The sequence below is a fragment of the Miscanthus floridulus genome, chromosome 16, assembly GCF_019320115.1.
Source record: "Miscanthus floridulus cultivar M001 chromosome 16, ASM1932011v1, whole genome shotgun sequence".
NCBI lineage: Eukaryota > Viridiplantae > Streptophyta > Magnoliopsida > Poales > Poaceae > Miscanthus > Miscanthus floridulus.
Window position 1 is genome coordinate 92,595,138 of NC_089595.1, and position 25,247 is coordinate 92,620,384.

The 25,247-nt window shown below is 44.5% G+C and overlaps 1 protein-coding gene and 1 pseudogene across 1 annotated transcript; both read right to left on the reverse strand.

Annotated features, from left to right (window-relative positions):
• Positions 1-3,581: 3,581 nt before the first annotated feature.
• LOC136513463 (uncharacterized) lies at positions 3,582-6,566 on the reverse strand (annotated as a pseudogene).
• A 10,564-nt stretch (positions 6,567-17,130) lies between these two features.
• On the reverse strand, positions 17,131-20,511 carry LOC136512091 (coronatine-insensitive protein homolog 1b). Its single transcript, XM_066506088.1, has 3 exons — positions 19,710-20,511; positions 18,294-18,768; positions 17,131-18,201 (listed from the first exon to the last, which is right to left on the reverse strand). Exons 1-3 carry the CDS (start codon positions 20,225-20,227, stop codon positions 17,395-17,397), a joined length of 1,800 nt encoding a protein of 599 aa, XP_066362185.1. The 5' UTR covers positions 20,228-20,511; the 3' UTR covers positions 17,131-17,394.
• Positions 20,512-25,247: the final 4,736 nt, after the last annotated feature.

Genomic DNA, 25,247 nt, shown 5'->3' on the forward strand with positions numbered 1-25,247 from the left:
CATGTGCCAATCAAACGTAGTTCCGTGCTCTTCTCTTGCTTGATCAGAAGACAACAGCATCTGCTACCGCCTTATACCCAAAAAAAAAAAATCTGCAACTAGGAGTACTTGAAAAAGTGCGTTCTACTACAAGAACATGCAGGCATGGCAGGGCGTTCCGTGACATAGACACATACCTTGTGTGTACGCAAGTTGTAACGGTTGCGCCCCCATTATCGGTGCTACTACTCTCTCTGTGATGCAAAGCTGATACTGGACTACTCTACTCTACGCGCAGCCAATGCCAAGTGGGAGGAGCAAACAGGTCAAGTGGGGGGAGCAAGAGCAAACATACAGGTCGAGATCAGCATCTCCTGGCAGTCAGATGGCAACGGAGCACCAACTGACCTGACCGCCGCAGCGACGTCATGGGCAAGACGGCCTGCCGGGTCATCGTCGTCGGTCGCTATCGCCAAACAGGCAGGGCGGCAGCAGCGGACCCGGACCGGCCAGCCATGCAATAAACGGTAGGGCATCTGCAATTCAGCAATTCAGTAGCAGGTAGCCATCACCGCCGTAGCCAGGGGACCGACCTTCCCAACTGCAACCATGCATTACAAAACGTACCTGTGGCCTTTGAATATAGCAGGACGCCTATGGATTCTCCTAACACTCCTTTCCAAGCAACGGATAGAGCCACCAAGCGTGCCTGCAAATTGTATGTAAAAACTTGGATGGATCGTGTCACATATGCTGATTGTTTCTGCAAAGTAGGAATGGAAGAGGGACCAGACCATCAGATTATTTTGTTTTTATGCAAGTTGAAACTGGGGATATGGATGCATGGATGGCTGGCTCAATAATGGGCACATGCCACGAGACTGAATGGGGAACACTGTGGGAGTAATAAAAACAATTTGGTCGTGATGTGCAGTCAGGCCGGGCGCAGCAAGTCTGGCTCTGGCGTGCTGACCTTCGCAGGTTCAGGAGTAACAAAGCCCCCCCCCCCCCCCCCCCCCCCCCCCCCCCCTTTTTTTTTTTGAAAGATAAGCATCTACCAGTGAAAGTTTTGAGTTCCCCATTCTTAATAACCCTGACAATTATTGACAGTATAAGAGTTGACACAACTGTACGTACGTAGTCCACTAATCCTACTGCTTTCCTTTCACGTGAAACCGATCTAGGGTCCAATAGTAAGATGCACTAGGGAATAACAAACGAGTGACATTGTCCTAGACATCGTTATCAGTTTACCTTTGTTCAAATTTGAAGGATGGCATCCATCGCATCAGGATACACATACATCTTGTAGCTTCGTCTCTATGACATGAACCGGTGGTGAAGTGAAAGGTGTTTCCCATTCAATTTGTTTTTTTAAAAAAGGTGTTTCGTCCCCATTCGCCAGTCCAGCTATAGGCAAATAGCCCCTGGAGGCTGGAGCTTATCAACTCCGGCTGTTACTGCCCCCCTTCAACATTAAGTTCATTTCATGCAGGGATACCAAGACAGCAGAGATAATATGCCTGTCACAGATCTGATCATGATGCCTGTCACAGATCTGTGAACTTTCACTGTGAGCAAAAAGAAGTCATCTCATGTTCATTCGCCTTGTTTTTACCAGATATTGTGCTTCCTGTATAAGATCCTACTATGAAGTGGAATTTCGTTTTCATCCTCTCACCTTTGTTCCTTTCTATTCCTTTTGGCCATCGCTTCCCTTTTCATTTTGTCCTTATCCCTTGGATTATATATAGCTCTATAGGCCTCGTGAATTTCAAGTCTCTAAATATAAAATATATACTTCTGACCGTCAAATATATATAACACTTCCTATTCTATTTAGAGCATGTTCCAACTGACCTATCAGTAGAAGGCACGACAACCTACATTTGTCAAATATTAGCAATCCTGTGGACAACCTGTCACAAGAAGCTGTACCACAGAGATTTATACTCACTGCCATTAGATTCACAACAAGGACAACGCAAAAAGGAAAGAAGCTCTAGGCCACACAATTTTCATTACACTTATCACAGGATTTCGAAAAGGCTACACAGAACTATGTAGCATGGATAGCTTCATACTCCCAGTACAGGTAGAAGGATTTTTTAGTATACTCAGAGTTCAGGTAGTAGGTCCTTTAAGATCTGGAAAATAGAAGTAAATTCATTTTGACCAAATGCACACAACCTTTTGCATTAGGAGCTTTGCCAAATGCCAACTGAACTTTTTACTTTTGGATAACACAGCTACATTTCTTACCACATGCTACTTGCACTTCATAATTTTACTCTTACTAAACTTTTATTATACTAAAAGTACAAAAACAAACAAATACATCTGAAGATCTTACAGAGTTACCATGCAGACAGCAGCCATTTCAGTAACACTTGAAGATCCCGTCAAATTCGGCTTTGCAGTATGTTGAAGTAATCCCAAACTATCCAAATCAATGCTGTTGGAACAGGGTAACCTGTAAGTTATGTGAAGTACAAGGCTAAGTAGTATAATGGCATCCATTATTATACATAAGCAAATGATCGCAAAAATTGCAAAGGATAGCATCAGATGGTCTCAATTTCTTCAAACCCCAGCTATGGTTGGAAAGGTTTTAGCATTCTCATACCTGATGAAAAGCTTGGTGCAAGGAAAGATGTCCTTCGGAGTGGAACAATCGAGAGAAAACTTCAAAGAATAATGTCTTCCAGCAGGAAACAAATGCTTGATGCTGAGCCGAGGATGTATTTCCATCGATAAATCTGTTAAACTTCTCCCAAATCCAAGCACTTATCTCTCAGATTCACGGTAACTACCCTAGTAGATGAGCAACTTTGAGCATCAAAGGAAACACAGGAGAGTGTGCTGCCAACAGAGATACGTTTGTACGAGAATCATTGTAACTGCCATAGTAGACGAATCAGCCAATGAAACAAAGGTGTTGACAACGCTACCGAGACAGCAGAGATAATATGCCTGAGGTAACTGTGATACCATATTTTCATGTACCATTTCACCCGGATTGTGTTGTTTCATTCAGATGCTGTCCACTGCTAGGTATGGCCATATGGAACATATGCCAGCAAATCAGTTGAGATTTGTGATACTTGCAGTCTTGCACAATGTGGCAGCATGAGAAGAGCCTCAAGGTCAAAACATATTTCCAGAAAGTAGTCAGCACCAAACAACAACTACAAGGTGACCATGCATTGAAAAGTAGTAGTAGATCATTGCTGAAGAATTTTATGGCTCTGAAGCCTTCCGAGTGAACTGTGTTGCAGGGGTCCACTTAGCAGTGCTTGGATCTTTTACACCATGAGGAAGTGTGATTCTAAGGAATGAGCCTAGTGCTCAAAGACGTGATTCAGAACAATGATAGTTCCGTTCAGTTCTACACCCAGTATATCACCCCTGAATTTTAATATGCTGATATACAGTTATACACCAATCCTTTCTCCTCCCATTTCTTAGTTTCCTTCAAGAAAGATTTTGATGAAGAAAGCACCACTCACTGGTAAAGGGAAACAGTAATATGAAATTGAAGGAAGTGCACTAATCTTGAAACGTGACAGAAAGAGAAACTAAAATATAAGGGAAGAATATAATGTTTTCAACACAGTACAATGCATACTACCACAATATATTATTTTGTTTTAAGTTCCAATAGCCAATAAATACAGAATATTTAACATCACAGAGATTCAAATGTACCAAATCAATAATAAAGTTATGCTGAATCATCATCACTTCGAAACATTTTCAGCCCATATCCAACAGGGAATAGCGGGTCATAGTTAGCATCTCCAGCATTTATAGGCAATTGATCAACAGACCTATACCATGTCACAGGCAATGTGCCGACAAAATCATGATCTCCAAAGAGACAATCGGTAATTCCCATGCCCTCAGTTCCAGGAAGCCAGGCAGCAACTAGAGCTTCTATCTTTTCCAAAACTTGTGACTCAATAATCAATGGCCTTCCAGATATAACAATCACTAGCGTAGGAATTTTACTAGCAACACAGGTGATAAGATCAGAGCCATTAAACGGGATACTAAGGTCAGTTCTATCTCCGGTCCATTCAGCATATGGAACCTCTCCAACAACAACCACTGCATAGGAAAAAACCCCAGTTTCAATCATAGCTTCTTCTGTTGGGAATTTCTCATACACAACTTCAGTTTGCACTCCCACTGATTCTTGTATGGCCTCCAATATGCTCGTACCTGTTATTTAGATTCACGTGAATAGCTGTTGTTCAAAAATAGGATATTTTACTACTTTGATCAAATAAAGCTAGAAATGTTCTTTTGGAACAAATAAATCAGTGAGGGAGGGAGGGCAGAGTGTGAGCAAGTGTATAAAGTAACAGGAAAGGCATAGATCTACTCAAAGGAAAACTACAACATTGATCTACTCAAAGGAAAATCACAGCATACTACTTCAGTGATCCAATACAAAACATCTTAAGCTTGCTTTTGAAAGCAGAAGGTCACCATGGCAGTTGAAACTGCTATATGGATTATCAAAACAAGTTTACAGCTAAAGTTCCCAAACAATAAACAGTTTCTTCAGAACCAAGAAGGTTACTTCACTCAAAATAATCATCACTTCTTTCAGAACAATTATATCCATGCTAGTTCAAATGAACAATTGAAGTACCCAGTCACTCTATTTTTGAGAAGGACAACTGTATCGTCTAGGTCAAACAATTGATTGATATGAGTACAGAAGAACTTATAAATACAAAATATTTATTTTTGCAGAGTTTCTTCTTACCAGGAGTTATTTTTCCACTGTCTCCCTGCCATGCTATCGTCCACCCACCACACTGATATCCAATATCGTCAGCATGTGTTCCTGCAACCAGTATTCTTTTTGCATCTTTGGCCAATGGAAGGAATGGCTCCTTCTGATCCTTGCCATTTTTCAGAAGTACCAAAGACTTGCAAACAGCCTCACGCCCTAGTAATCGATGTTCCTGAAAGGTCAACATATTGCCTATCATTAGTGACATCAATTTTGAGATGGCTCAAACAGAAAGATACGCAGAAGTTTGAAAGAAACCAGAAGCATGTTACCTTACAGCCAACTATGTCCAGTAGAGATTGGTCTGAAAATGGATGCTCAAACATGCCAGAAATAAACTTAACCCTCAGAATTCACTCAACAGCGTCATCAATCCGAGACATTGGTATCTCCCCCGTCTCCACCAAGAACACAATATCGTCCAAAAATTTCTCAAACCTATGAGGTATCATAATCTGTAGATTGCTCAATGTAGGCAAAACGAACAGATGATTGAGGAATGCATTTCATGTGAACACTCAAATAACCATATACCATGTCCATTCCTGCATTTACTGATTGTGCAATGCAATAGCGATAATCCGACCCTCGAGGCTTTTGTGGCTCACAGATCCTGTCAATGCCCTCCCAATCTGAAATGAGAAAACCCTGAAACAGGAGGTTAGACACGTCAAATTCACAGACCAACCTAAGCTTCAATCATTATACAAAATGATGGCAGTAGGCTCGGGTACCTTAAAGCCTAACTTGCCCTTCAGAACATCCGTCAGCAAGTAGCGACTCGAATGCAATGGCTCCCCATTCCATTTAGAGTAGGACGCCATTACTGTTGCCACCCCTTGAGCTATACAATCAGGGTAAGGTATCATATGGATTGCTTCCAAATCCTCATAGGAGCAAATGGCATTCCCCTCATTCACCCCCTTGTCCGTGCCACCATCCCCTACGAAATGCTTAGCGCAAGCAAGTACATTCTCCCTACAAACCACATGGACACATTTCCACAAACAGGTCGTGGGCATATGGGGAACACTCTAAACATCTCCCACTGAAATACCTAGGCGAAGCGAGGAAGGGGTAACCATGAGGATGGTCTGCTGGCGGCTGGCCCTGCAGACCGCTGACGATGGTGGCCAACGAGCGCACGATCTCTGGGTCCTCGCTGTAGCTTTCGTAGCATCTGCCCCACCTAGGATCTCGACAGACCTAGCATACACGAGGCCAAACATGATCTCGTACAAACGCCACCGATTAATCAGGAGAGATTTGAATTTTACTAACGGCGACGCAGGGCGCGAAGGTCCAGTGGATGCCAGTGGCCCGAACCTCGAGCGCCGTCGCCTCGCCGATCCTACGCGCGAGCTCTCCGTCCCAGTGAGGTCAACAGCAATACGGTTGCCTAACGGACAACAAAACACAGGGGGTAGTACAGTGACGCGGCCATCACACACAACGTGGTCCGTGGATCGAATCGACCGGGTACCTGGAGGCGCCGAGACCGACGTTGTGGGGGAACACGGTGGCGCCGTAGACGTTGTTGTGGCCGTGGACGGCGTCGGTGCCGTAGAGGATGGGGACGCCGAGGCGGGAGGAGAGAGCGAGGCGCTGCATGCCGTCGACCACGGCGGTCCAGTCGGCGGGGGAGGCTCGGTCGCGGGGCGTGCTTCCCCCGGCGTTGAGGACGCTGCCGGCCCCGAGGTCCGTGAGGGCGCGCGGCGTCGCGACGGTGCGCTCCATCTGGGCCATCTGCGCCGCCTTCTCACGCAGCGTCATGCGGCCCAGCAGGAGATAATTGGAATTTTGCCATTGCTTGTTTACCGTTTCGTAAAAGGGATTCGTTCGTTTGCTATTACGAAAGTAGACACACTCGTTGGAATGCCCTTTTATTATCAGCATGACCGTTTTGCCCCTGCTTCTTCCACGTCCACGTCCGGCTCATGACCCGCGCCGACATGGACGCGTGGGCGGCCGACCTGCGCCGCAGCGTCGGCGCCGCCACCGGAACCGACAACACCGGTGCAGGCCTCGTCATCTACGTCGGCGACATGCGCTGGGCCGTCGACAACAGCAACGACGACGCCTGCGGCTTCAGCCCCGCTGCGCACCTGGCCGCAGAGCTCGCCCGCCTGCTCGGCGAGCTCCGCCTCCGCGCCGCAGAGCACGGGCACGGCGGGCGCGCCTGGCTGGTGGCGGCAGCGAGCTACGGCACCTTCATGCGTTGCCAGCGGTCGTCTCTGGAGGATTATCAAATTTTTGCAGAATTATCAAATGAATTTTTATAAATAAAATTTGTGCAATTCTTGCTTCATAAATTGGTAGTGTGCTTGAGCTATGATAGTGTGTAATTGGTTGTTACGTTTGATAGATGTTTGACCATTAGTTAATTAATCAAAGTTTGCTAATCAAAAGCAGGTTGCAAAATCCTGAAATCAAATTCAGTTTTCCAGTTTCATGTTCATGCTTTCAAAATTTAAAATCTTCCTAACCAGTTAGCTTTAGATGTTGATCCTTAAAGCAAAGTTGGAGACCTCTGTTGGATGAACAACTTTTGTTAAAGGCGATGACCACGTTTCCACATCAAATCGAGAGAACAAGTGAGCTGAAGTTGGGGTTTCAGGCTGTGAACAGTAAAACCGGCAGCAGCAGCTCGTCTGCCTCTGCACCACCGATGCTCGCCGTCGTGGCCGCCTTCTAGCGCCGTCCGCACGCGTGGCCATCTGCGTGGAGAGCTCGAGAAGGCACTGGCAAATTTGGAGTTCGCGTCCTCGCCTTTAAAACCCGACGCCGCCGCCGTTTTCTTCTTTTCTTCCTCTGTCCGCCGGCGGCAGCTCTGCTTCACAGGCTGCAGGTCCCACGTCACCTCCAGGGACGACCGCTGGCAACGCATGAAGGTGCCGTAGCTCGCTGCCGCCACCAGCCAGGCGCGCCCGCCGTGCCCGTGCTCTGCGGCGCGGAGGCGGAGCTCGCCGAGCAGGCGGGCGAGCTCTGCGGCCAGGTGCGCAGCGGGGCTGAAGCCGCGGGCGTCGTCGTTGCTGCTATCGACGGCCCAGCACATGTCGCCGACGTAGATGACGAGGCCTGCACCGGTGTTGTCGGTTCCGGTGGCGGCGCCGACGCTGCGGCGCAGGTCGGCCGCCCACGCGTCCATGTCGGCGCGGGTCATGAGCCGGACGTGGACGTGGAACAAGCAGGGGGCAAAACGGTCATGCTGACGATAAAAGGGCATTCCAGCGAGTGCGTCCACTTTCATAATGGCAAACAAGTGAATCCCTTTTGCGGAATGACAAACGAGCAAAGCCCACATTTGATAATGGCAAAATTCCAATTATCTCACCCAGCAGGTCCTGCACCCGCGCCTCCCCCGCCGCCGCCTCGCCTCGCGCCTCTGGCGCCATCGTGCGGGTGAGCAGAAGGGAGCGGAGGCGGAGGAGATTGGGAGGGAGGGGATTGGATTTTGGACACACGATGACACGAGCGAAACAAGGTAGAGCGCCTCGAGACTCATGTTTGCTCGCGCCACCTGGAGAGAGATTGGCGTTTGAAAATGTCAGCGGTTCTGGGACCCGCCCTGATTTTCCCATTTAATTGATCCGTTTATTATCTACTCCCTTTCTCAAAATAATACAAATTCTCATTTTTCGAGAGATCAAACGGTTTAAACTTTAACTAAAATTATATAAAAAATATTAACATTCACAATACAAAATAGATATCATTAGATTAGTTATAAAATATATTTTCATTATATATAAATATATTTTGAGATATGAATGCTAATATTATTTACTTTAAACTTAATTAAAGTTGAGCTAGTTTGATAGGCATGGGCTCTATAATTGCAGTGGGAGTATACAATAGTGAACGGATGTGGTAGACGTCCCATCAAGATGTGAGTGATTTTACATTAGGGAATAGTAAGTGTTAGATTAGATCGACAATTAATACTAAACCTAATCACTAATCCATAAATTGGATCACTGCTCTCTTATTAGTTGATTTGATCTTAAATAGATTTGCTTCTCAACACCCGTCTCGCGTGTGCAGTTTTTTTATACGACAACCATGCTTACGGTGTTGTTATTTTAGCGGCAATGGAAGTGGCAACACGTCAGTCGTGATGCAATTGTAGCACACTAGAGACTTTGACAGCTATAGGAGACTCCGCTCGGGCCGTGGGGTGCAAGCTGCCAATTTGTCTATCGGGCTTCTAGAACTGTGAACCGACAAATGTGCGTTTGAATCCCTCTAGCTTGATTCTGAAATCGTTAAAAAGAATTGGAGTAGCAGCCAAAGGAGAGGGATAACGCAGGGTAAAAAAAAACTCCAGCATCAGAATCTATCAATTCGTGGAAACCCAGATAATACTGGATTCTTGTCATTGTCACTACCGCATAGTAATAGATTAGGTCTAGTACTTTTGTTAGTTACTAGGTATTTGCCCGTGTGTTGTTACGGGCATAATTTTTTTTGGTGACCTAGCAAATCATGGCCCAATACCTAGTTCATGACAACGCAAGTAGAATTTGCTACAAACACTAGTCAAGACGAAAGAAATATGAAAGCATTGTCACACGAAGCTCAATGTCGAATAGCTCCCTTCAACTAAAAACAATAAAAGGCTTCAAGATTACATTCCATCTATCAGAGCTAACTAAACACAGAACCAAAGCACTTTTGAAAATATTTTTTCAAAAATAAATCATCCATCATGCTCTAACAATCAATCATTTAGTCTTCTACACAAGGTATGCATTGTTTTGTCGATTGGTTGCTCCCTCTTGCCACTCAATGCAGCTACTGAGGTCCCCTTGCATGTATTCCGATATTTGCGTGTGGTGGTCGCAGACCAGACCAAGGTGCATGGAAATATTCACCAACGGCTGCCCTCTTTTTTTTTTTTTTTTTTGAATATGCAAAAGGTTTGCGCATCATTGGGAGAGCTTGAAATTACAAAGCCGCATGATGCCCTTGCAAGTGCTCTGGTCCGCTCCCTCAAAAATTTAACACAGTTGCCCTAAGAACAAGGAATTAAAAGAATGTTGCAATTATACATTGAAAACAACCTTATAGCTAATTAAAAAAATGGAGTAATCAGTGATGCACCTGAGCAATGGTGGTATGGATAAAAACACGAAGAAAAAAATAGAGGATATGTGGTTGAAAAGAATAATAAAAAAAGAATGCTTTGACAACTATGTTTCCGTCTATAACAGATTCATCATGGTTGTGATAAGAACAGGAAAAGACAAAGTTTAACCAGGAGGCAAAATAGTGGAAGCATATGGAAGTGCCTTCAATTAGGTCGCTATGCTTACCTGCGTTGATAAGACCACCAAGCCAATCTGAAACATGAAGTCGGTCTACAAGAACCTTATGAACATTTTACGCACTGCCGCTACTGTGTTTGGTACAGTACTTTTTCTTGGTTAAGTACTTAAGTTCGCCAACAAAATTGGCTGCAGCATGCATTAAGTCTGAAAGAAGCTAAATTCCCATTGATACAATTTCTAAGAACAATAGCATCCAAAAAAAGGGATGCAAGTAAGGTTGGCATAGCACCTCCAGGGAGTCTCCCATTCGAATCACCTTTAAAATGAGCTTAGAATCTATATTATTGGCCATGGACCATGGTGTGATGCTCCATTCCAAGATCTCAGAAGAAGTTTCAGTTTCACTTTTCTGTCCATCCACAAACACAATATCCGACTTTAGAAGAATTGAGATACTTATATGTATTGTCTTTATTGAAAAATGTCCATCCATGTGTCCACCTGTTATCTTCAACCATCTTTGCAGTTAAGATGTGATTTTTTTTCTCTAAAATCCCCATAATTGCCACAATGTTACTGATCATCATGTTACTGTTAATCAAAAGGTTGAAGGCAATTAGTTTCCCTTACCTCAGAGCAGCTAACCACTGTCCGTTTGTCTCATTTCCTTGCAAGCCTAGGATGTGTTTCTTCGGGGTTGGGCTGAGTGGGAGGCCCAGGGACCACTCCCCCAAGTTGGGCGAACCCCCCCCCCCCACCTATGGCCCACTTTGGCTACATTTTTACTGGTGGACCGTGCAAGTTAGTGGTTTCCAGAATATACGCATTTGTCATTTGATTAAGTATTAGCAACATGGGTTATGTTTATATTTCAACTTAAAGTTGCACTTTGTTGACGATGAGAGTGGTATGTAATGACCGTCAACAATTGGTTAGATGGATACTCAATCAGCCGTGATCCTCTCATATAAATTGAGTTGGACGGTCTTATTCGAGTAGTAAACTTTTTTTTACATGCAATCTACAAATTTCCCATGAGATCGAATAAGTTTTCAAAGGAAAAAAACATGAAATTAGGCTCAGACTACCAAAACCTGCCTAGACTAGTTTACACAGGGTCACAGAAGCACTTAGGCAAAACTGGCTAGGCTGATTTAGTCTGCACAAACTGGCATAGGCCGGTTTTTCTAGGATGGTGCCAATTGTATCCAAATTGCTCCAAATTTGATCGTTTCTTGTTTGGACGTGTTTCTTAATCCATTTTTAACTTTTCGATCATATTTTAATCGTCAACACTCTCCAAGACTCCAACCTAGTCGGGTTTGAATGATCAAGGCTTATAATGTTAGTTGATCTCTACCCAACGGCCTATTGGGCCCTTGGATCCACGCCCTGATCGGGGACGTCCAACCCTAATATGGTTGGTGAGCTTCCGTCGCACAACGCCATAAAATAGGAGGTGGGGGCCAGGGCGCTCGAGATCATACTTCATGCGCACTTCTGCATGATCTCGCTGTCGAGCAGTGAAATCAGCATCAGACTCGTTTTCTTCCCTCACCGGGTCCACTGGCTCAGTAGGACACAGGAAGGTGAGCGTAAGAAGTGGGACATCTCAAACCGCAAGTGCTTGATGGTGGCCAAATCCACAATCTCAGCTGCTATAAGGGGGTCTATCACAGACTGTGATACCACCACTGAGTACCTTAAGAAGGTGGAGAGTCAGTTCACTGGCTCTTCGAAGGCTTATGCTAGTACATTGATCAAGAAATTGTTCAATAAAAATATTCTGGTGGCGGTATCAGAGAGCACATTTTGAAGATGAGCAACACGGCTTTGAAGCTGAAGCCAATGAATTTGGGGCTCAAGGATGAGTTCCTGATTCATTTGGTTTTTGCTTCCTTGCCAAAAGAATATGAAACCTTTGTTGTTAACTACAACATGCAACCCGACAAGTGGGATATAGAAAAGCTCATCGCAATGTGTGTTCAAAAAGAGAAAAGGCTGAAGTCCTTACATGGTGACTCTGCTAACCTTGTCAAGGACAAGAAAAAGAACTTCAACAAGAATGCCAAACCTTAAGGGAAAGCCCCTCAAACCGAGCACCATCCGAAGAACAACAACACTCAAGTTGAAAAAGATCAGTGCAAATGATACAAGAAGCATGGACACTACTAGGAGGACTGTTCAGACTTCCTGAAGAACCTACTGAAGAGAGACGAGGATTTCATTACATTCGTAGATGAATCCCTATATTTAAGTTATGCAAAATCTACTTGATGGATTGATTCAGGTGCAACTGTTCATGTTGCAAATTCATTATAGGGATTCCATACAAGTAGGACCCTACAAAGAGGAGAAAGAAAAAATAAAGTAGCAAATGGAGTTAAAGCTCAAGTTAAAGCCATTGAAGATCTTTCTCTAGAATTAGTTGATGGTTTTCTACTTAAGCTTTCAGATGTTCTATTTGTATCCTCTTTGCGAAGAAACTTAATAAGTGTGTCACGTTTAGATGACGATGGATATGATTGCCATTTTGATAATGACAAATGTCAAATTGTTTATAATAATAAATGTGTTGGTCTTACCTTCCGACAAGACAAGCTTTATTTATTATCACTTTCTGAGAATGTGAATGATGTAAGTACTGAGAATGAGAATGCTTCCTCGTCTATGAATGCAACAAATAAACGGAAGAGAGTACATGATATATCTTCAAAATTATGGCACTATCGTTTAGGCCATATTTCGAGGGAGGAATAGAGCGATTGATTAAGAAATCAATTCTTCCGCCTTTAGAATTTTTAGATTTAGAACAATGCATAGATTGCATAAAAGGAAAGTATGTTAAGAAAATAAAGAAAAATGCCAAACGAAACGTAAGAATTTTAGAAATAATCCACACAGACATTTGTGGTCCTTTTCCTATGAAGAGTGTGGATGGTTATGATTCATTTATAACATTCACAGATGACTATTCTCGTTTTGGCTATATTTATTTAATTAAAAAAGATCGGAAGCATTGGATAAATTTAAAATATTCAAGGCTGAAGTAGAGAATCAGCACAACTTAAAGATTAAGGTAGTAAGGTCCGACCATGGGGGAGAGTACTACGGTCGACACACCTCATATGACCAAGTTTCTGGACCCTTTGCAAGGTTTTTACAGAAAAATAGCATAGTAGCCTAGTATTCTACACCGAGCGAGTCTCAGCAGAATGGAGTAGCTGAAAGACGCAACCGTACCTTAATGAATATGATGAGAAGCATGATAAGTTATTCTACCTTACCGATAAGTTTATGGATGGAGGCGTTAAAAACTGTCATTCATATTCTTAATCGCCAAGTAAGTCGGTGCCCAAAACACCGTATGAGTTGTGGACAGGAAAGGAACACTCACTAAACTATTTACATGTGTGGGGTTGTCCTGCTGAGGCAAAAGTATTTAACCCAAACATAGGGAAGTTGGACTCCAAGACAGTCAGCTACCATTTCATTAGCTATCTAGAGAAGTCAAAATGTTGTCGCTTCTATTGTCTTGACAGACAAATAAAGTTTGTAGAAACAAGACATGCTGTCTTCTTGGAGGATGATATGATCAGGGGGAGCATGGTAGCACGAGAAATAAGTTTTGAAGAGAAGCGGGTATATGTGCCCACTCCTATGGTTCAGGAGCCATTTTTTATGCTACATGTTGTTGTTGTTGTACCAATAGTGCAAGACACTGTAGCAACAGCACCTGTTGTTAGTTCTCCTGTGGCAACAATAAATGAACATGAGGAACATGTTCTTTAGGATCCCCAAGAACCCGTTGTCACACATGAGGGAGAGCAACAACAACTTCATGTAGAACAAGCGTCGTCTAGCGAGGCTCCTAGAAGGTCTCAAAGAGTCAGGAGATCAGCCATTCCTGATGATTATAAAGTTTATGAATTTGAGAAATTTCAAATGGAGGGTGATCCCACCTCATTTGAAGAAGCCATGAGAAGCGCTCAGTCATCCAAGTGGCTTGAAGCCATGAAAGATGAAATGAAATCAATAAAAACCAACGGAGTTTAGAAATTAGAAATAATTCCTAAAGAAGCCAAGACAGTAGGCTGTAAATGGGTCTACAAAACTAAACATGACTACAAAGGGAATATAGAAAGGGTTAAAGTGCGACTTGTGGCGAAAGGTTTCACGTAAAGAGAAGGCATAGACTACAATGAGACATTTTCTCCAGTCTCATGTAAGGATTTTTTTAGAATCATAATGGCGCTTGTAGCACATTACGACTTAGAATTAATTCAGATGGACGTAAAAACGGCATTCCTAAATGGGGATTTGGAGAAAAACGTTTACATGGCACAACCGAAAGGTTTTATTATGGAAGGAAAAGAACACATGGGATGCCGCCTGAAGAAATCCATTTATGGATTAAAGCAAGCTTCAAGATAGTGGTATTTGAAGTTTTATAGTACAATAAGAAAGTTTGGGTTTTAAGAAAATATAGAGGGCAATTACGTTTATGCAAAGTTCAAGAATGGAAGATATATTTTTCTAGTCTTGTATGTGGATAACATCTTGCTCGCTAGTAGTGATGTTAATCTACTACTAGAAATAAAGAAGCTCTTGTCCTCAAAGTTTGATATGAAAGATCTCGGTGAAGCTTCATTCGTCCTAGGAATAGAGATTCACCGAGATAGAGAAAAGAGAGTTTTAGGACTATCTCAAAAGGCATACTTAGAAAAAGTTCTAAAGAAATATAGTATGCAAAATTGTAAGTCATCATCTGCTCCCATAGTCAAGGGCGACAGATATGGGTAATTTCAATGTCCCAGGAACCAATATGAGATCGATCAAATGAAAGCAGTTCCATATAGTTCAGTTATCGAAAGCTTACAGTATGCTCAAGTGTGTACTCGTCTTGACTTAGCATATGTTACCGAGTTGCTTGGCAGATATCAGAGTAATCCAGGAATAGAACACTGGAATTTAGTAAACAAAGTTTTGCATTACCTGCAAGGTACGAAGGGTCTCATGCTAACATACAGAAGATCTGATTCCCTGCACATAGAGGGGTACACAGATTTTGATTATGCGGGAGATGAAAGAAAGTCCACATAAGGGTACATATTCACTCTCGCAGGAGGAGCTATATCGTGGAAAAGCTCGAAGCAAACTGTCACTACATCGTCCATAATGTATGTCGAGTTTGTAGCATGTTATGAGGCCACAGGGCAGGTGAATTGACTAAAGAAATTCTTACCCGGGTTAAAAGTGGTAGACGACATACATAAACCACTTAAGTTATACCGCGATAATAATCTAGCAGTATATTATGCTCATAACAATAAGTCAAGTGGTGCTGCCAAACACATTGACATAAAGTATTATGTTATGAAAGATAAAATCCGGGATCATATAATTAGTCTTGAGCATATAAGAATAGAAAAGATGCTCGTGGATCCGCTTATAAAAGGCTTACCACCCAGTGTGTTCAGAGAACACGTAGCCGACATGGGTTTAAGGGAAAGCCTATGATTCCTGGATAATAAGGGCTTAGTTAAGAATCTGTTTCAAAATAGAGAGGTGCATTGTAGCTGTTTAATCTAATGACAAAAGACTGTGACGATGAGGCACGCTCTATGCACTGATCTGTGATAGAATGGGAACAAGAAAAAGTAAGTTAAGTTTAAGTTATAAGTGAGATCAAGGGAGAGAATGTTAGTTGATCTCCACCAATAGGCCCAAGGATCCTTGGATCCGCGCCCCGATCGGGGGCGCCCAACCCTAATATGGTTGGTGGCCCCCCGTCGTACAACGCCATAAATAGGAGGTGGGAGCCGGAGCGCTCGAGTCACAAGGTTCGCTTGAGCCGTCTAGCACCCCACCTACAGTCATAAACCCTAACCGATCACAGAGGGGGCGCTGCCAGCGACGGGAAGCGCCGCCACCGCCTCTGCATCACGTTGGAGGACTGCTACGACGCCGGGTTGCCCTGCGACCTCTACACCAACCCGGACGACACCGCTACTGCACCGCCACCGGGTTATCGCCAAGCACTGCGATGGCGAGCCCATCTTCATCCAAGGTGGCCGATGGTTTGCACCCTTTCACCCCTCTCTCTCATTCTATCTCTAATCCAGTACTTTAGATGCTTCTAGGACTTACGATTTAATTCAAAATATAAATAGATATGTTAGATTTATGCGTAGAGATCCTGCTTTAGGTTTAACTGACTGTGCATTTCGTGCGTACGAAGAGGCGTGTAGCATTTCGTGCGTACGAAGAGGCGAAGACAGACAACTGACTGTGCACTGGATCGCAGGATCAGCTGCCTCAGTCGCTTCCCCGTTGGCGTTTTCGTAGCGCTGGACACGGTCACACGGCCGTCGTTGTCGCGGTGAGGTCCGGCTTCCCCCACTCATCACGCGAGATGCAGACTCCTACGCAACTTTTGTACGCTAGCCCTTTAAAAGTTTAAAAACTAGTGGCCAAATCATCGTGCCGTGTGGTGTGGTGTGGCGTGGCGCTATGCGATTGCGCCTCTTCTTTCGCACGGCCCTTTCGGTGATAACAGGAGGTCGCCTTCTTGCTTGGAGCCACGTCCGGTGATAACAGGAGGTCGCCTTCTTGCTTGGAGCCACGTCCGCGATAGCGCCCTTGATGCGGAGAGCTGCAGCAAACACACCAGAGGAGATGCCAATTGCCAATCATAGCTACGGCACCTGCAATCAAATTGGTGTTCGCCCCCCTGTGTTCGCTTGAACTTAATAGCCATATTACATCGTTTTTCTCTCATAATAAATCAGCATCAGCCGACTTATCAGCCACATAAACCATTAGCCGAACATACAAAATCAGTCTTGGTTTTGTATGGATCTCCCCTGCAAAATATCATTTATCGTAAAGAGAAATTTCATGGCCCTGGCATAGTAACTTTATATACTCAGCAAGCACATATTATAATAACACACAAAACCAGTCTTGGTTTTGTCTCATCGTCAACTCTGGAGCAACCACACACATCTCAATGCTCAAAGTAGGCGGCCAAAACCCAGGTATTCTTATACCTCCAATAGTACAAATCAGGGCGAGCAAGCAAGACTCACATCTTCCACCGTTACTTATTACTAGTATACATCTTCCTAGGATTAGATAGCAGTACAGGCGAAAATAGCAAGGGCTTATTCCAGGACATCTCAGCTACTAGTAGCTTATTACAGTACGTAGCAGCTAGCCATCTAGATCCATACAACAACCACATATCAAGTTATCAACATCGTTCTTGTTGACCAGGAGGAGGCTAAGGAAGCAAGGACGTGGGAGAAAGCAGGCACCAGCTTAGTCTATTTACACTCACGCAGGATACAAAGGGACCACAGATTGTGGGCAGTCCAACCTCTTACCGGCGAGGGAGTGGTATGCAAGTATCTGAGCATGACTATCTACACAAGGTTCCCCATCTTCCATCAACCGACCTGCGTTCTCGGAATTGGGAGGTGTAAACTCTATGTTCCAGAAGGGCCTCGCCATGAGCATGAGGTCTCGGCCGGTTTGAGACGCTTTGTAGCCCTGAACCCATACGTACCTCAGGGAAGGCATACGTAGTATTGCGAGGGCCAGAGCTCGCTCGCTGAAGCAACAGCTCCTGAGTTCAAGCTTTCTCAGGTTTACGCATCCCAATGCGAAACTGAACAATCCATCATCAGTTTCCCCAACATTACCGAGAAGCATGTATTGGATGTTCCCACTGCACTGTCCAATGTAGCCGAGACCAGCATCTGAGAGCCCTCCTGGTCTCAAGTACAGAGCAAACCTCCGAAGTTTGGTGCAGCCCCTCAACAAAGCTCGGACACCAATGTCCAGTGGCAATTCTGTTATCCTCTCTTCTCTATCAAGAAGAACAAGCCGGAAGTCATGGAGCTTTTTGCAGAATGTCCCGATAGATTCCAGGGCCCCATTGGTTATATCAGACACATAGGCAGCTATGTATTCCAGTTCACGGCAACCTACGGCTATAGCCGTCAAGCCCACTTGAGAGACCCCTCCTTGCTCTTCTTGCACACCTCCTTCATCGTCTCCTCGCTCAATTCTGAGCCTTTGGAGCTTCTTGCACGTATCTGCAACAACACCTAATCCTCTATCTCCAATCACATTCCTCACCTATTGAAAACAAGAATATATAATGTCAATTACGATAAAAAAAAGATCGTCAATTGAGTATCTTCATAATTTACACGAGCAGGAGATATTACCGCGAGAACTAGTAAGTTCGGACATTTTGCAATAAGCTGGCAATGGTCTTCAGTGGTGAGGAAAGTGTACTGCAAATCCAGCTTCTTCAGTATTGCAGACAAAGGAAATATAATAGGCATTTCATTTGTTCCCATGAAAGTAAGTCCCAAGGAGCATAGTCTTGACGGAAATCTGACATTCCCATACATGGTGAGTTCCCCTTGCTCATTGAATGTCCCTCCAGCAAATTCTTCCAGTGCTGTGGCAAATTGGAAGAACCCTATCAAATCTGAAAGATCACAGTCACTAATCTTCAAGGAAATCAGTGACTTGCAGCTCTTTGCAAGAAGCTCTAGGTCAGCTGGCATCACTTGAAGCTCAGTCATGTGGAAATTCAATGTTGTCAGAACAGGACAGCTGACTGCAAGATCGTGGATCCATTCCCTGCCTTTATCGTTAATTTGACATTCTTCCAGAAACAAAGTTCTCAGTGATCTGATGAAATTTAGCACCACAAGTTAGTGTGATGATTTCGTCACAATATTAGCAGCTAAAAGAATACTAAAGGGGAGAACCAAATAACAAAAGGATGCACTACAGCCTACAGGCAAATAAATGCAACCCCCTTTTTAAGCAATCAACGAATAACAATCCCTGTCCTGACACCTAAAACTGTATGTCACGGGGGTGATCAGGAAACATCAAAAGCTCCTAGCAGCATACAGAAAATGATAGACCTACGCCACTGTTTACATGTTGCTTGGGCATTTTGTTAGAATTTTAGAGCCAAGAGAATCACAGAAGTTCAACTCAGCCAGTCGATATTATCCTTGTTTTAATTTAACTGGAATTGCATTAAATATTCCCAACAATCATGCTACACGTAAATTTGGGGTCATTTAAAGACTCCTTTTCTGGTAGATCTATCCAAAGGCAAAACACAGCCCAACCTTTCCATGTTCCCAGTGGTTTGCTCCATGACTCAACTTTTCTTTATATATAATATATATCGAATAAGGCATCCCATAATCAAATTATTCACAATTAACACCATCAATTAAACTTTCTTTTTTGGAGTAATCTACAGCAGAAGCCACGAACTGTAATGATACAGGTTTGAAGATGCACTCCTAAGACTTCTGCGGATCTTCTATGATTAGGAGTTAGGATCTCTAATCATTTGAGGGCAGTCCACCCAATTTTTAGCGCTAGATCTCAAACCTGCTTTTTGGTAAAAACTCTCCCTAAGGTAGCACAAATTTCTACTTGCAGAAAGTGATGGGTGCTATGACTCCACAACCGTTTCGGGGAATCAACGACTAGACAGTAGCTACGCCCCCTCATTGTCACCATCTCAGTAACCCCAATTCGATCTTACTTCCTCCAGCACCCAGATCGGAGCTAACAAGAGCAAGAGAATCGAGGAGTACGAGTACCTGCAGGAGTGGGCAACGAGGCGGAGTCCATCCGTGGAGAAGCCGGTGCACTTGTCGAGCTTGAGCTCCTGCAGCATGTGGCCCCTGGCACGGACGAGCTCGGCGAGGTCGTTGTCCGTGACGATCATGCGGCGGAGGTGGAGCGCCTTGAGGCACTCGAGCGGCGCGGCGAGCTCGGTGACCCAGGGGCGGGCGTAGGCGCCCCAGTCGTCGGGTATGAGGCCGTACATGGCCGCGCGGGGCTTCCCCTTCACGGCCAGCGACTCGAGCCGCGGGAACCGCGCGAGCAGGCGCGCCGGGGACACGGCGTAGCAGAAGGGCACCGTGACGTGCTTCCGCGAGAGCGCGTCGACGCGGTGCCACCGGCGGCACACCAGCGACGCGGCCTCCCGGTCGCGCGGGTCCTCGACGAACCCCATCACCAGGTGCAGCATCTCCTCGGGAACCCAGCCGCCGTCGCCGCCGCTGATGCTCAGCGCGCGGGTCAGCCACCGGCGCTCCGGCGCCTCCCCGCCCATCGATCCCGATCGCGCTGCGGCCTGCGGGCGGAGCTCAGCTGGCTTTTTTCTACCGCAGCAGCTCCACGTCGGCTCGCCGTGGATCTGCTCCAGAGAGGGGCGGAGACATGGGATTCCCTCCCTCTGCTCCCACTCGCTGCTACTGCTCCCACTCACTGATTCGGTGGTGCTTGGAGGTGGAGCAAGCAGCGAGGAGAGAATTATTGGAGGGAGAAGTGAGAGTGGAGAGGAGGACGAGGTGGGGTGGGGCTTGGGGAAGCGGCGTTTACTTCTGCGCGATCCAGCTGGGGATGCCGAGCCACGTCGGCTGGGGGCCGGGCGGGGAATTTGCTCGGCGCACACGCACGCACGACACGGACACGCACCCTGTCGCCGCCGGCGGGCTGGTGTCCCTGTCCTTTTTGCTCCTCTCCTCTGTCCTCGTGTGTGTGGTGGGTCAGGTGAACCGGTGATGAATAGGACGGTAGGTTTGAACCGGGGGCCGGCATGCCACAGCAGCTGTACCATGTGAGCGTTAGTTGAAGGCGATCGGTATCGTCAGGCTTTACTTTTGAGTCTGGAGGCTAGTAAGGTGGTGTTCGGTGGTTCTCCTAAATTTTATTCGCTGTTTGATCGAATATTTGATACATATATGAAGTATTAAATATAGACTAATTATAAAATTAATTGTATAGTTTGTGACTAATTTATGAGATGAATCTTTTAAACCTAATTAGTACATGATTTGACAACATTGTGCTACAGTAACATGTGCTAATGACTAAATTAATTAGGCTTAAAAAATTTGTCTCATAGAGTACTAACGGGTTATGTAATTTGTTTTTTTTATTAGTATCCAAACACTTCATGTAACATCCTCCCAATACACCTCCTAAATTTTACCTAATTCAAACACCACCTAACTTTAGTCCTTCCTAATTATGCGTTAACATGATAAGTCATAGGTGATGTAAAGTGAACTCCCTCTGCTACTGGAATCTACTTTGTTTAGTCAAGCGCCTAGCGCCTAGTATAAGATATAAGAGTCAGAATTACGATGCATAGACATTTTAGTTGAAAATATTTTCAGATAAACGTTTTTTCTTCAAGAAATGATGTGATCAATTTAGACCCTCTTTGAATCCCTAAATCTAATAGTTAACTGCTAGTAATTTGCTCCTTTATATCTAAATAGGTACAACTAACAGTTTAGCTAATTATTAACTATACCCGACTAACAACTATTTTTCTCGTTGGGTCAAGCCAACTAATATTAGCTATGAATTATTAACTAGTTAATATTAGTTATGAGCTATTAACTAGTTAATTATTAGCAGCAAAAAGATCTAAACATGTCTTTTGTTTGTTACGAAAAATGGTTTGTACATTTTTTATGTCAAAGTTCTATGGCAAAGTTTGTATATTTTTGTTATACGTTAGTAACAGTGTCAACATATGTCAAAAACATAAAATCTATGGTAATAAATTGTCACGAAACATAGTTGGACCTACAAAGTACTGCTTGTTGCTGCGGGAATTGCAGATGATTTAGAATAAAATTAGACTATATAATTACTTATATAAAGAAATAAACTATTATCATCGAAAGGATCAAGATGCTCAAGAGGGGGTGAATTGGACTAATTCTAAATTCTTTACAATAATTAAGCCCTACATTTAGCCCACTTCACCCCTTGTGCCTAGAATATATTTTTATTGTTCTACCGCATAAAAGTTTTGCACCCTAGGTTCCAATCCTACTCTAGCATGGTAATTCTAGGAATATAAAGACATGAAATAAATTGCTCAAATGTAAATGCTTAAAGTAAAGAGAGAGAAATGAATGCGACAATGTTTTTCTAAGGTATTGGAGAGTCGCCACTCCGCACTAGTTCTCGTTGGAGCACCCGCGCAAGGGTGTAGCTCTCCCTTGATCCGCGCAAAGATCAAGTACTCTCTAAGGGCTGATTCTTCGATACTCCATCACGATAAATCGCCCACAACTGCTCATAACTTGACTTGGGTCATCCACAAGCTCCGCCGGATGATCACCAAGCTCTCAATCACCACCGAGCCATCTAGGTGATGGCGATCACCAAAAGTAACAAGCACAAACTCTCACTTGACCACAACAAGCCTAATGAGAAAGGTGGATATACACTTGCTACTCTCTATGCACTAATGAGGTCCTTAATCTTGGATTATCAAATCTCAATCACATCACTAGGCTCTTGCTCTCCCTTGCACTCTAAAGGTATTTCTCAGCTGAACAAATGGGCAAGAGACCTCTCTTAAATGAGTGGAGTAAGTATTTATACCCCCGTCATTCAAAACATAACGTTTGGAGGCTGAATCATCACTCTGTGGGGTGACCGGACACTCCGGTCAGGGTGACCGGACGCTCCGGTCAGTTATACACGCCACTGTGTCAGAGAGAACCGTTAGGCTCTGACCGGACTCTGACCTGCGTCCGGTCAGCACTGACCGGACGCGTCTGATCAAGAAAAACGCTCTTTGGAACCTTACTGATATTGACCGAACGATGGTACCTAGAGTTCGGTCACTTTACTGTTCAGCGTCCGGTCAACACATACCAGACGTATTCGGTGAGAAAAAAGTCTATCTGGAACCTCTCTGAGTTGACCAGACGCAGGTACCTAGCATCTGGTGCACTTCCTCTCAGCGTCCGATCAGTACCAGACAACTGTAGTTGATCAAATAAACTGACTGGACTCACCCTTTAGCGTCCGGTCACAACCAGACCAGCATCCGGTCAATCATTTGACCCTTCATTCACTTCCAACTTAAAATCCTATGTGAATGAAGTTTACTCCAATTGATCTTATGGCTATTCTTGAGCTACCTAGTGCTAGGTTTAACAAGTGTGCACCACACATAACTCACTAGACTCAACTAGGTTAAGCTACTAGTCCATACCCCTTTAATAGTATGACCAAATGAAAAACAAAGTTCTAAACTACTCTAAGTGTCTCTCCAACACCAAACGACACTTAGAACTAGTCCGTCCTTAACCTTGTCGTCCATCCTTTGAAAATCAAAACGATTTCCATCGACAGGGGCATGATAACCATGATTGCCCAATCAATTGCCATTACCATGACCTAACTCAAATTATCTCTGCAAAACACACGTTAGTCATAGTAATCTTGTGTCGTCATTAATCACCGAAACTCAACTAGGGGCCTAGATGCTTTCAATCTCCCTCTTTTTGGTGATTGATGACAACACAACCTCGAGTATGTAAAAGAGATGAGTGAGGTTTTCAACATGTTTGGTTCATATAAGCTTTTGACAATAAAAACAAAGGGGTTAGACATGCTTATATGACCCAAGCCAACATGGTGTACTCAATAGATATGAATTAAGCATGAGTACATGAAGTAAAGCTCATTTGAATCGGAGTAAAATGCGTAAGCAAAGCAAATGAGCATAACTAAGTGACATGACATGTATATATAACAATGTAGAGAGCACACATGTCACATAAGTCTCACCATCACATGTAAATAAGACAATGCATGAAAATAAAAATGAATGCATGAAGTCACAAAAGAAACAAATCACACGCTCCCCCTAGATCTAACGCTCCCCTAGATCTAACATACTCGCTCCCTCACCCCCTTTGGCATCAAACACCAAAACCTAAGGGTCGGATAGTGGGATAGAAGCAGACAAGTCGAGCGCTGAGGTGCGGTGAGAGATCTAAAACTGAGCTGCATCATCCTCTGATCCTGAACTCTGAGCGGTCTAACCCTCTATAGCTGAAAGTGAAGGTGAAGCGATCGAGGTCTGCTCAGTAACTAGCGTGGCCTATGACTCTAAAAGTATTACTATAGAAAGTGGAGCCACATCTGCCTCTGCCGCTATCGCTGAAGCCTCAAGTGTAGGATTGACTGTCTAAGGTGGCTCGAATGATGCAACAGACGCCGAAATTGTCTCAGTAGTCCTGATAACTAGAGCAACTATGGTAGGGACAAGGACTCATAACTTTGGAGGTGTAGGCTGCCCGGTAAGCTCACTGAATGTAGCACCAAGACTCTTAGAGACTGGGGTATCCGTCACTAACACTGAAGAGCCCAAAGTCAGAGTGAAGCCCATAACAATAGGAGTAAAGTGAGGACCCTAAGCTATCACTGGTGAAGCAAACCACTAGGGCACCTGCTCTGTAGGTAAAGCAAACTGAGTAGCTGGTGGTCCCTGACTCTAAAGCCCACTAGGCTGTACAGCTAGAGTCACTAGAGTGGTGGTAGCAGGCTGGCCTATCTGAAGTGTAGACTATTGAGGAGCAACCCCAATAGCAGTGAATACATGCTACATGATGCCAAGTAACTGCTGCTGAATCATAAGCTTCTATTGCTGCATGGCCTGCTGCTGCCTCTAAAACTCATCCTATCGAGCCTGAACCTAAGCAAGTGCAGCTGCGGTCTCCTGTGCCTAGCGTGCCTGGTCCTGCCTCATCTACTCAAGTACAGCTAGAAGAGCTAGGTCTGTCTATGGTGGCTATGGTGGAGCGGAGCTAGAGCCACTGGCCTCTGTGTCGTGTGGTCAAGGAGCCATCTGTAGAATCGGCTAATAGTCATCATTAGAGCTATCACTCAGGTCACTCTCGACCACATCCTCCTACTGTGCATCAAGCTCCTCCTCCTTTGTAGCTATAATGCCTCTAATGATCTCATCTTGCTGAGCTATTGTCTCTAGTACCTCTAGGCGATAGCTCGACTGGCGAGGTGTCCTTGCATGACTGTGACGTAGCATCTAGATCACGTCATATGGCAAAAACTCAGTAGTAGCACATGTGTACTCTGCCATTGTCTTAGGAGACTTCTATGTAACTACCTTTTGGATTAGGAAAGTGATCCAATGAGCATAAGGTAGCTAACGGTGACCTCTAAAGCCCTCTGCTAGTGTATCCTCCATCTCTGAAAGTATCATATCCCAAATATCAAAGACAGTCTAAGACACCAGAGAATGCACTAACCACAGTTGAATGTGAGTCAAACCCTCACGGTAACCCATCCTC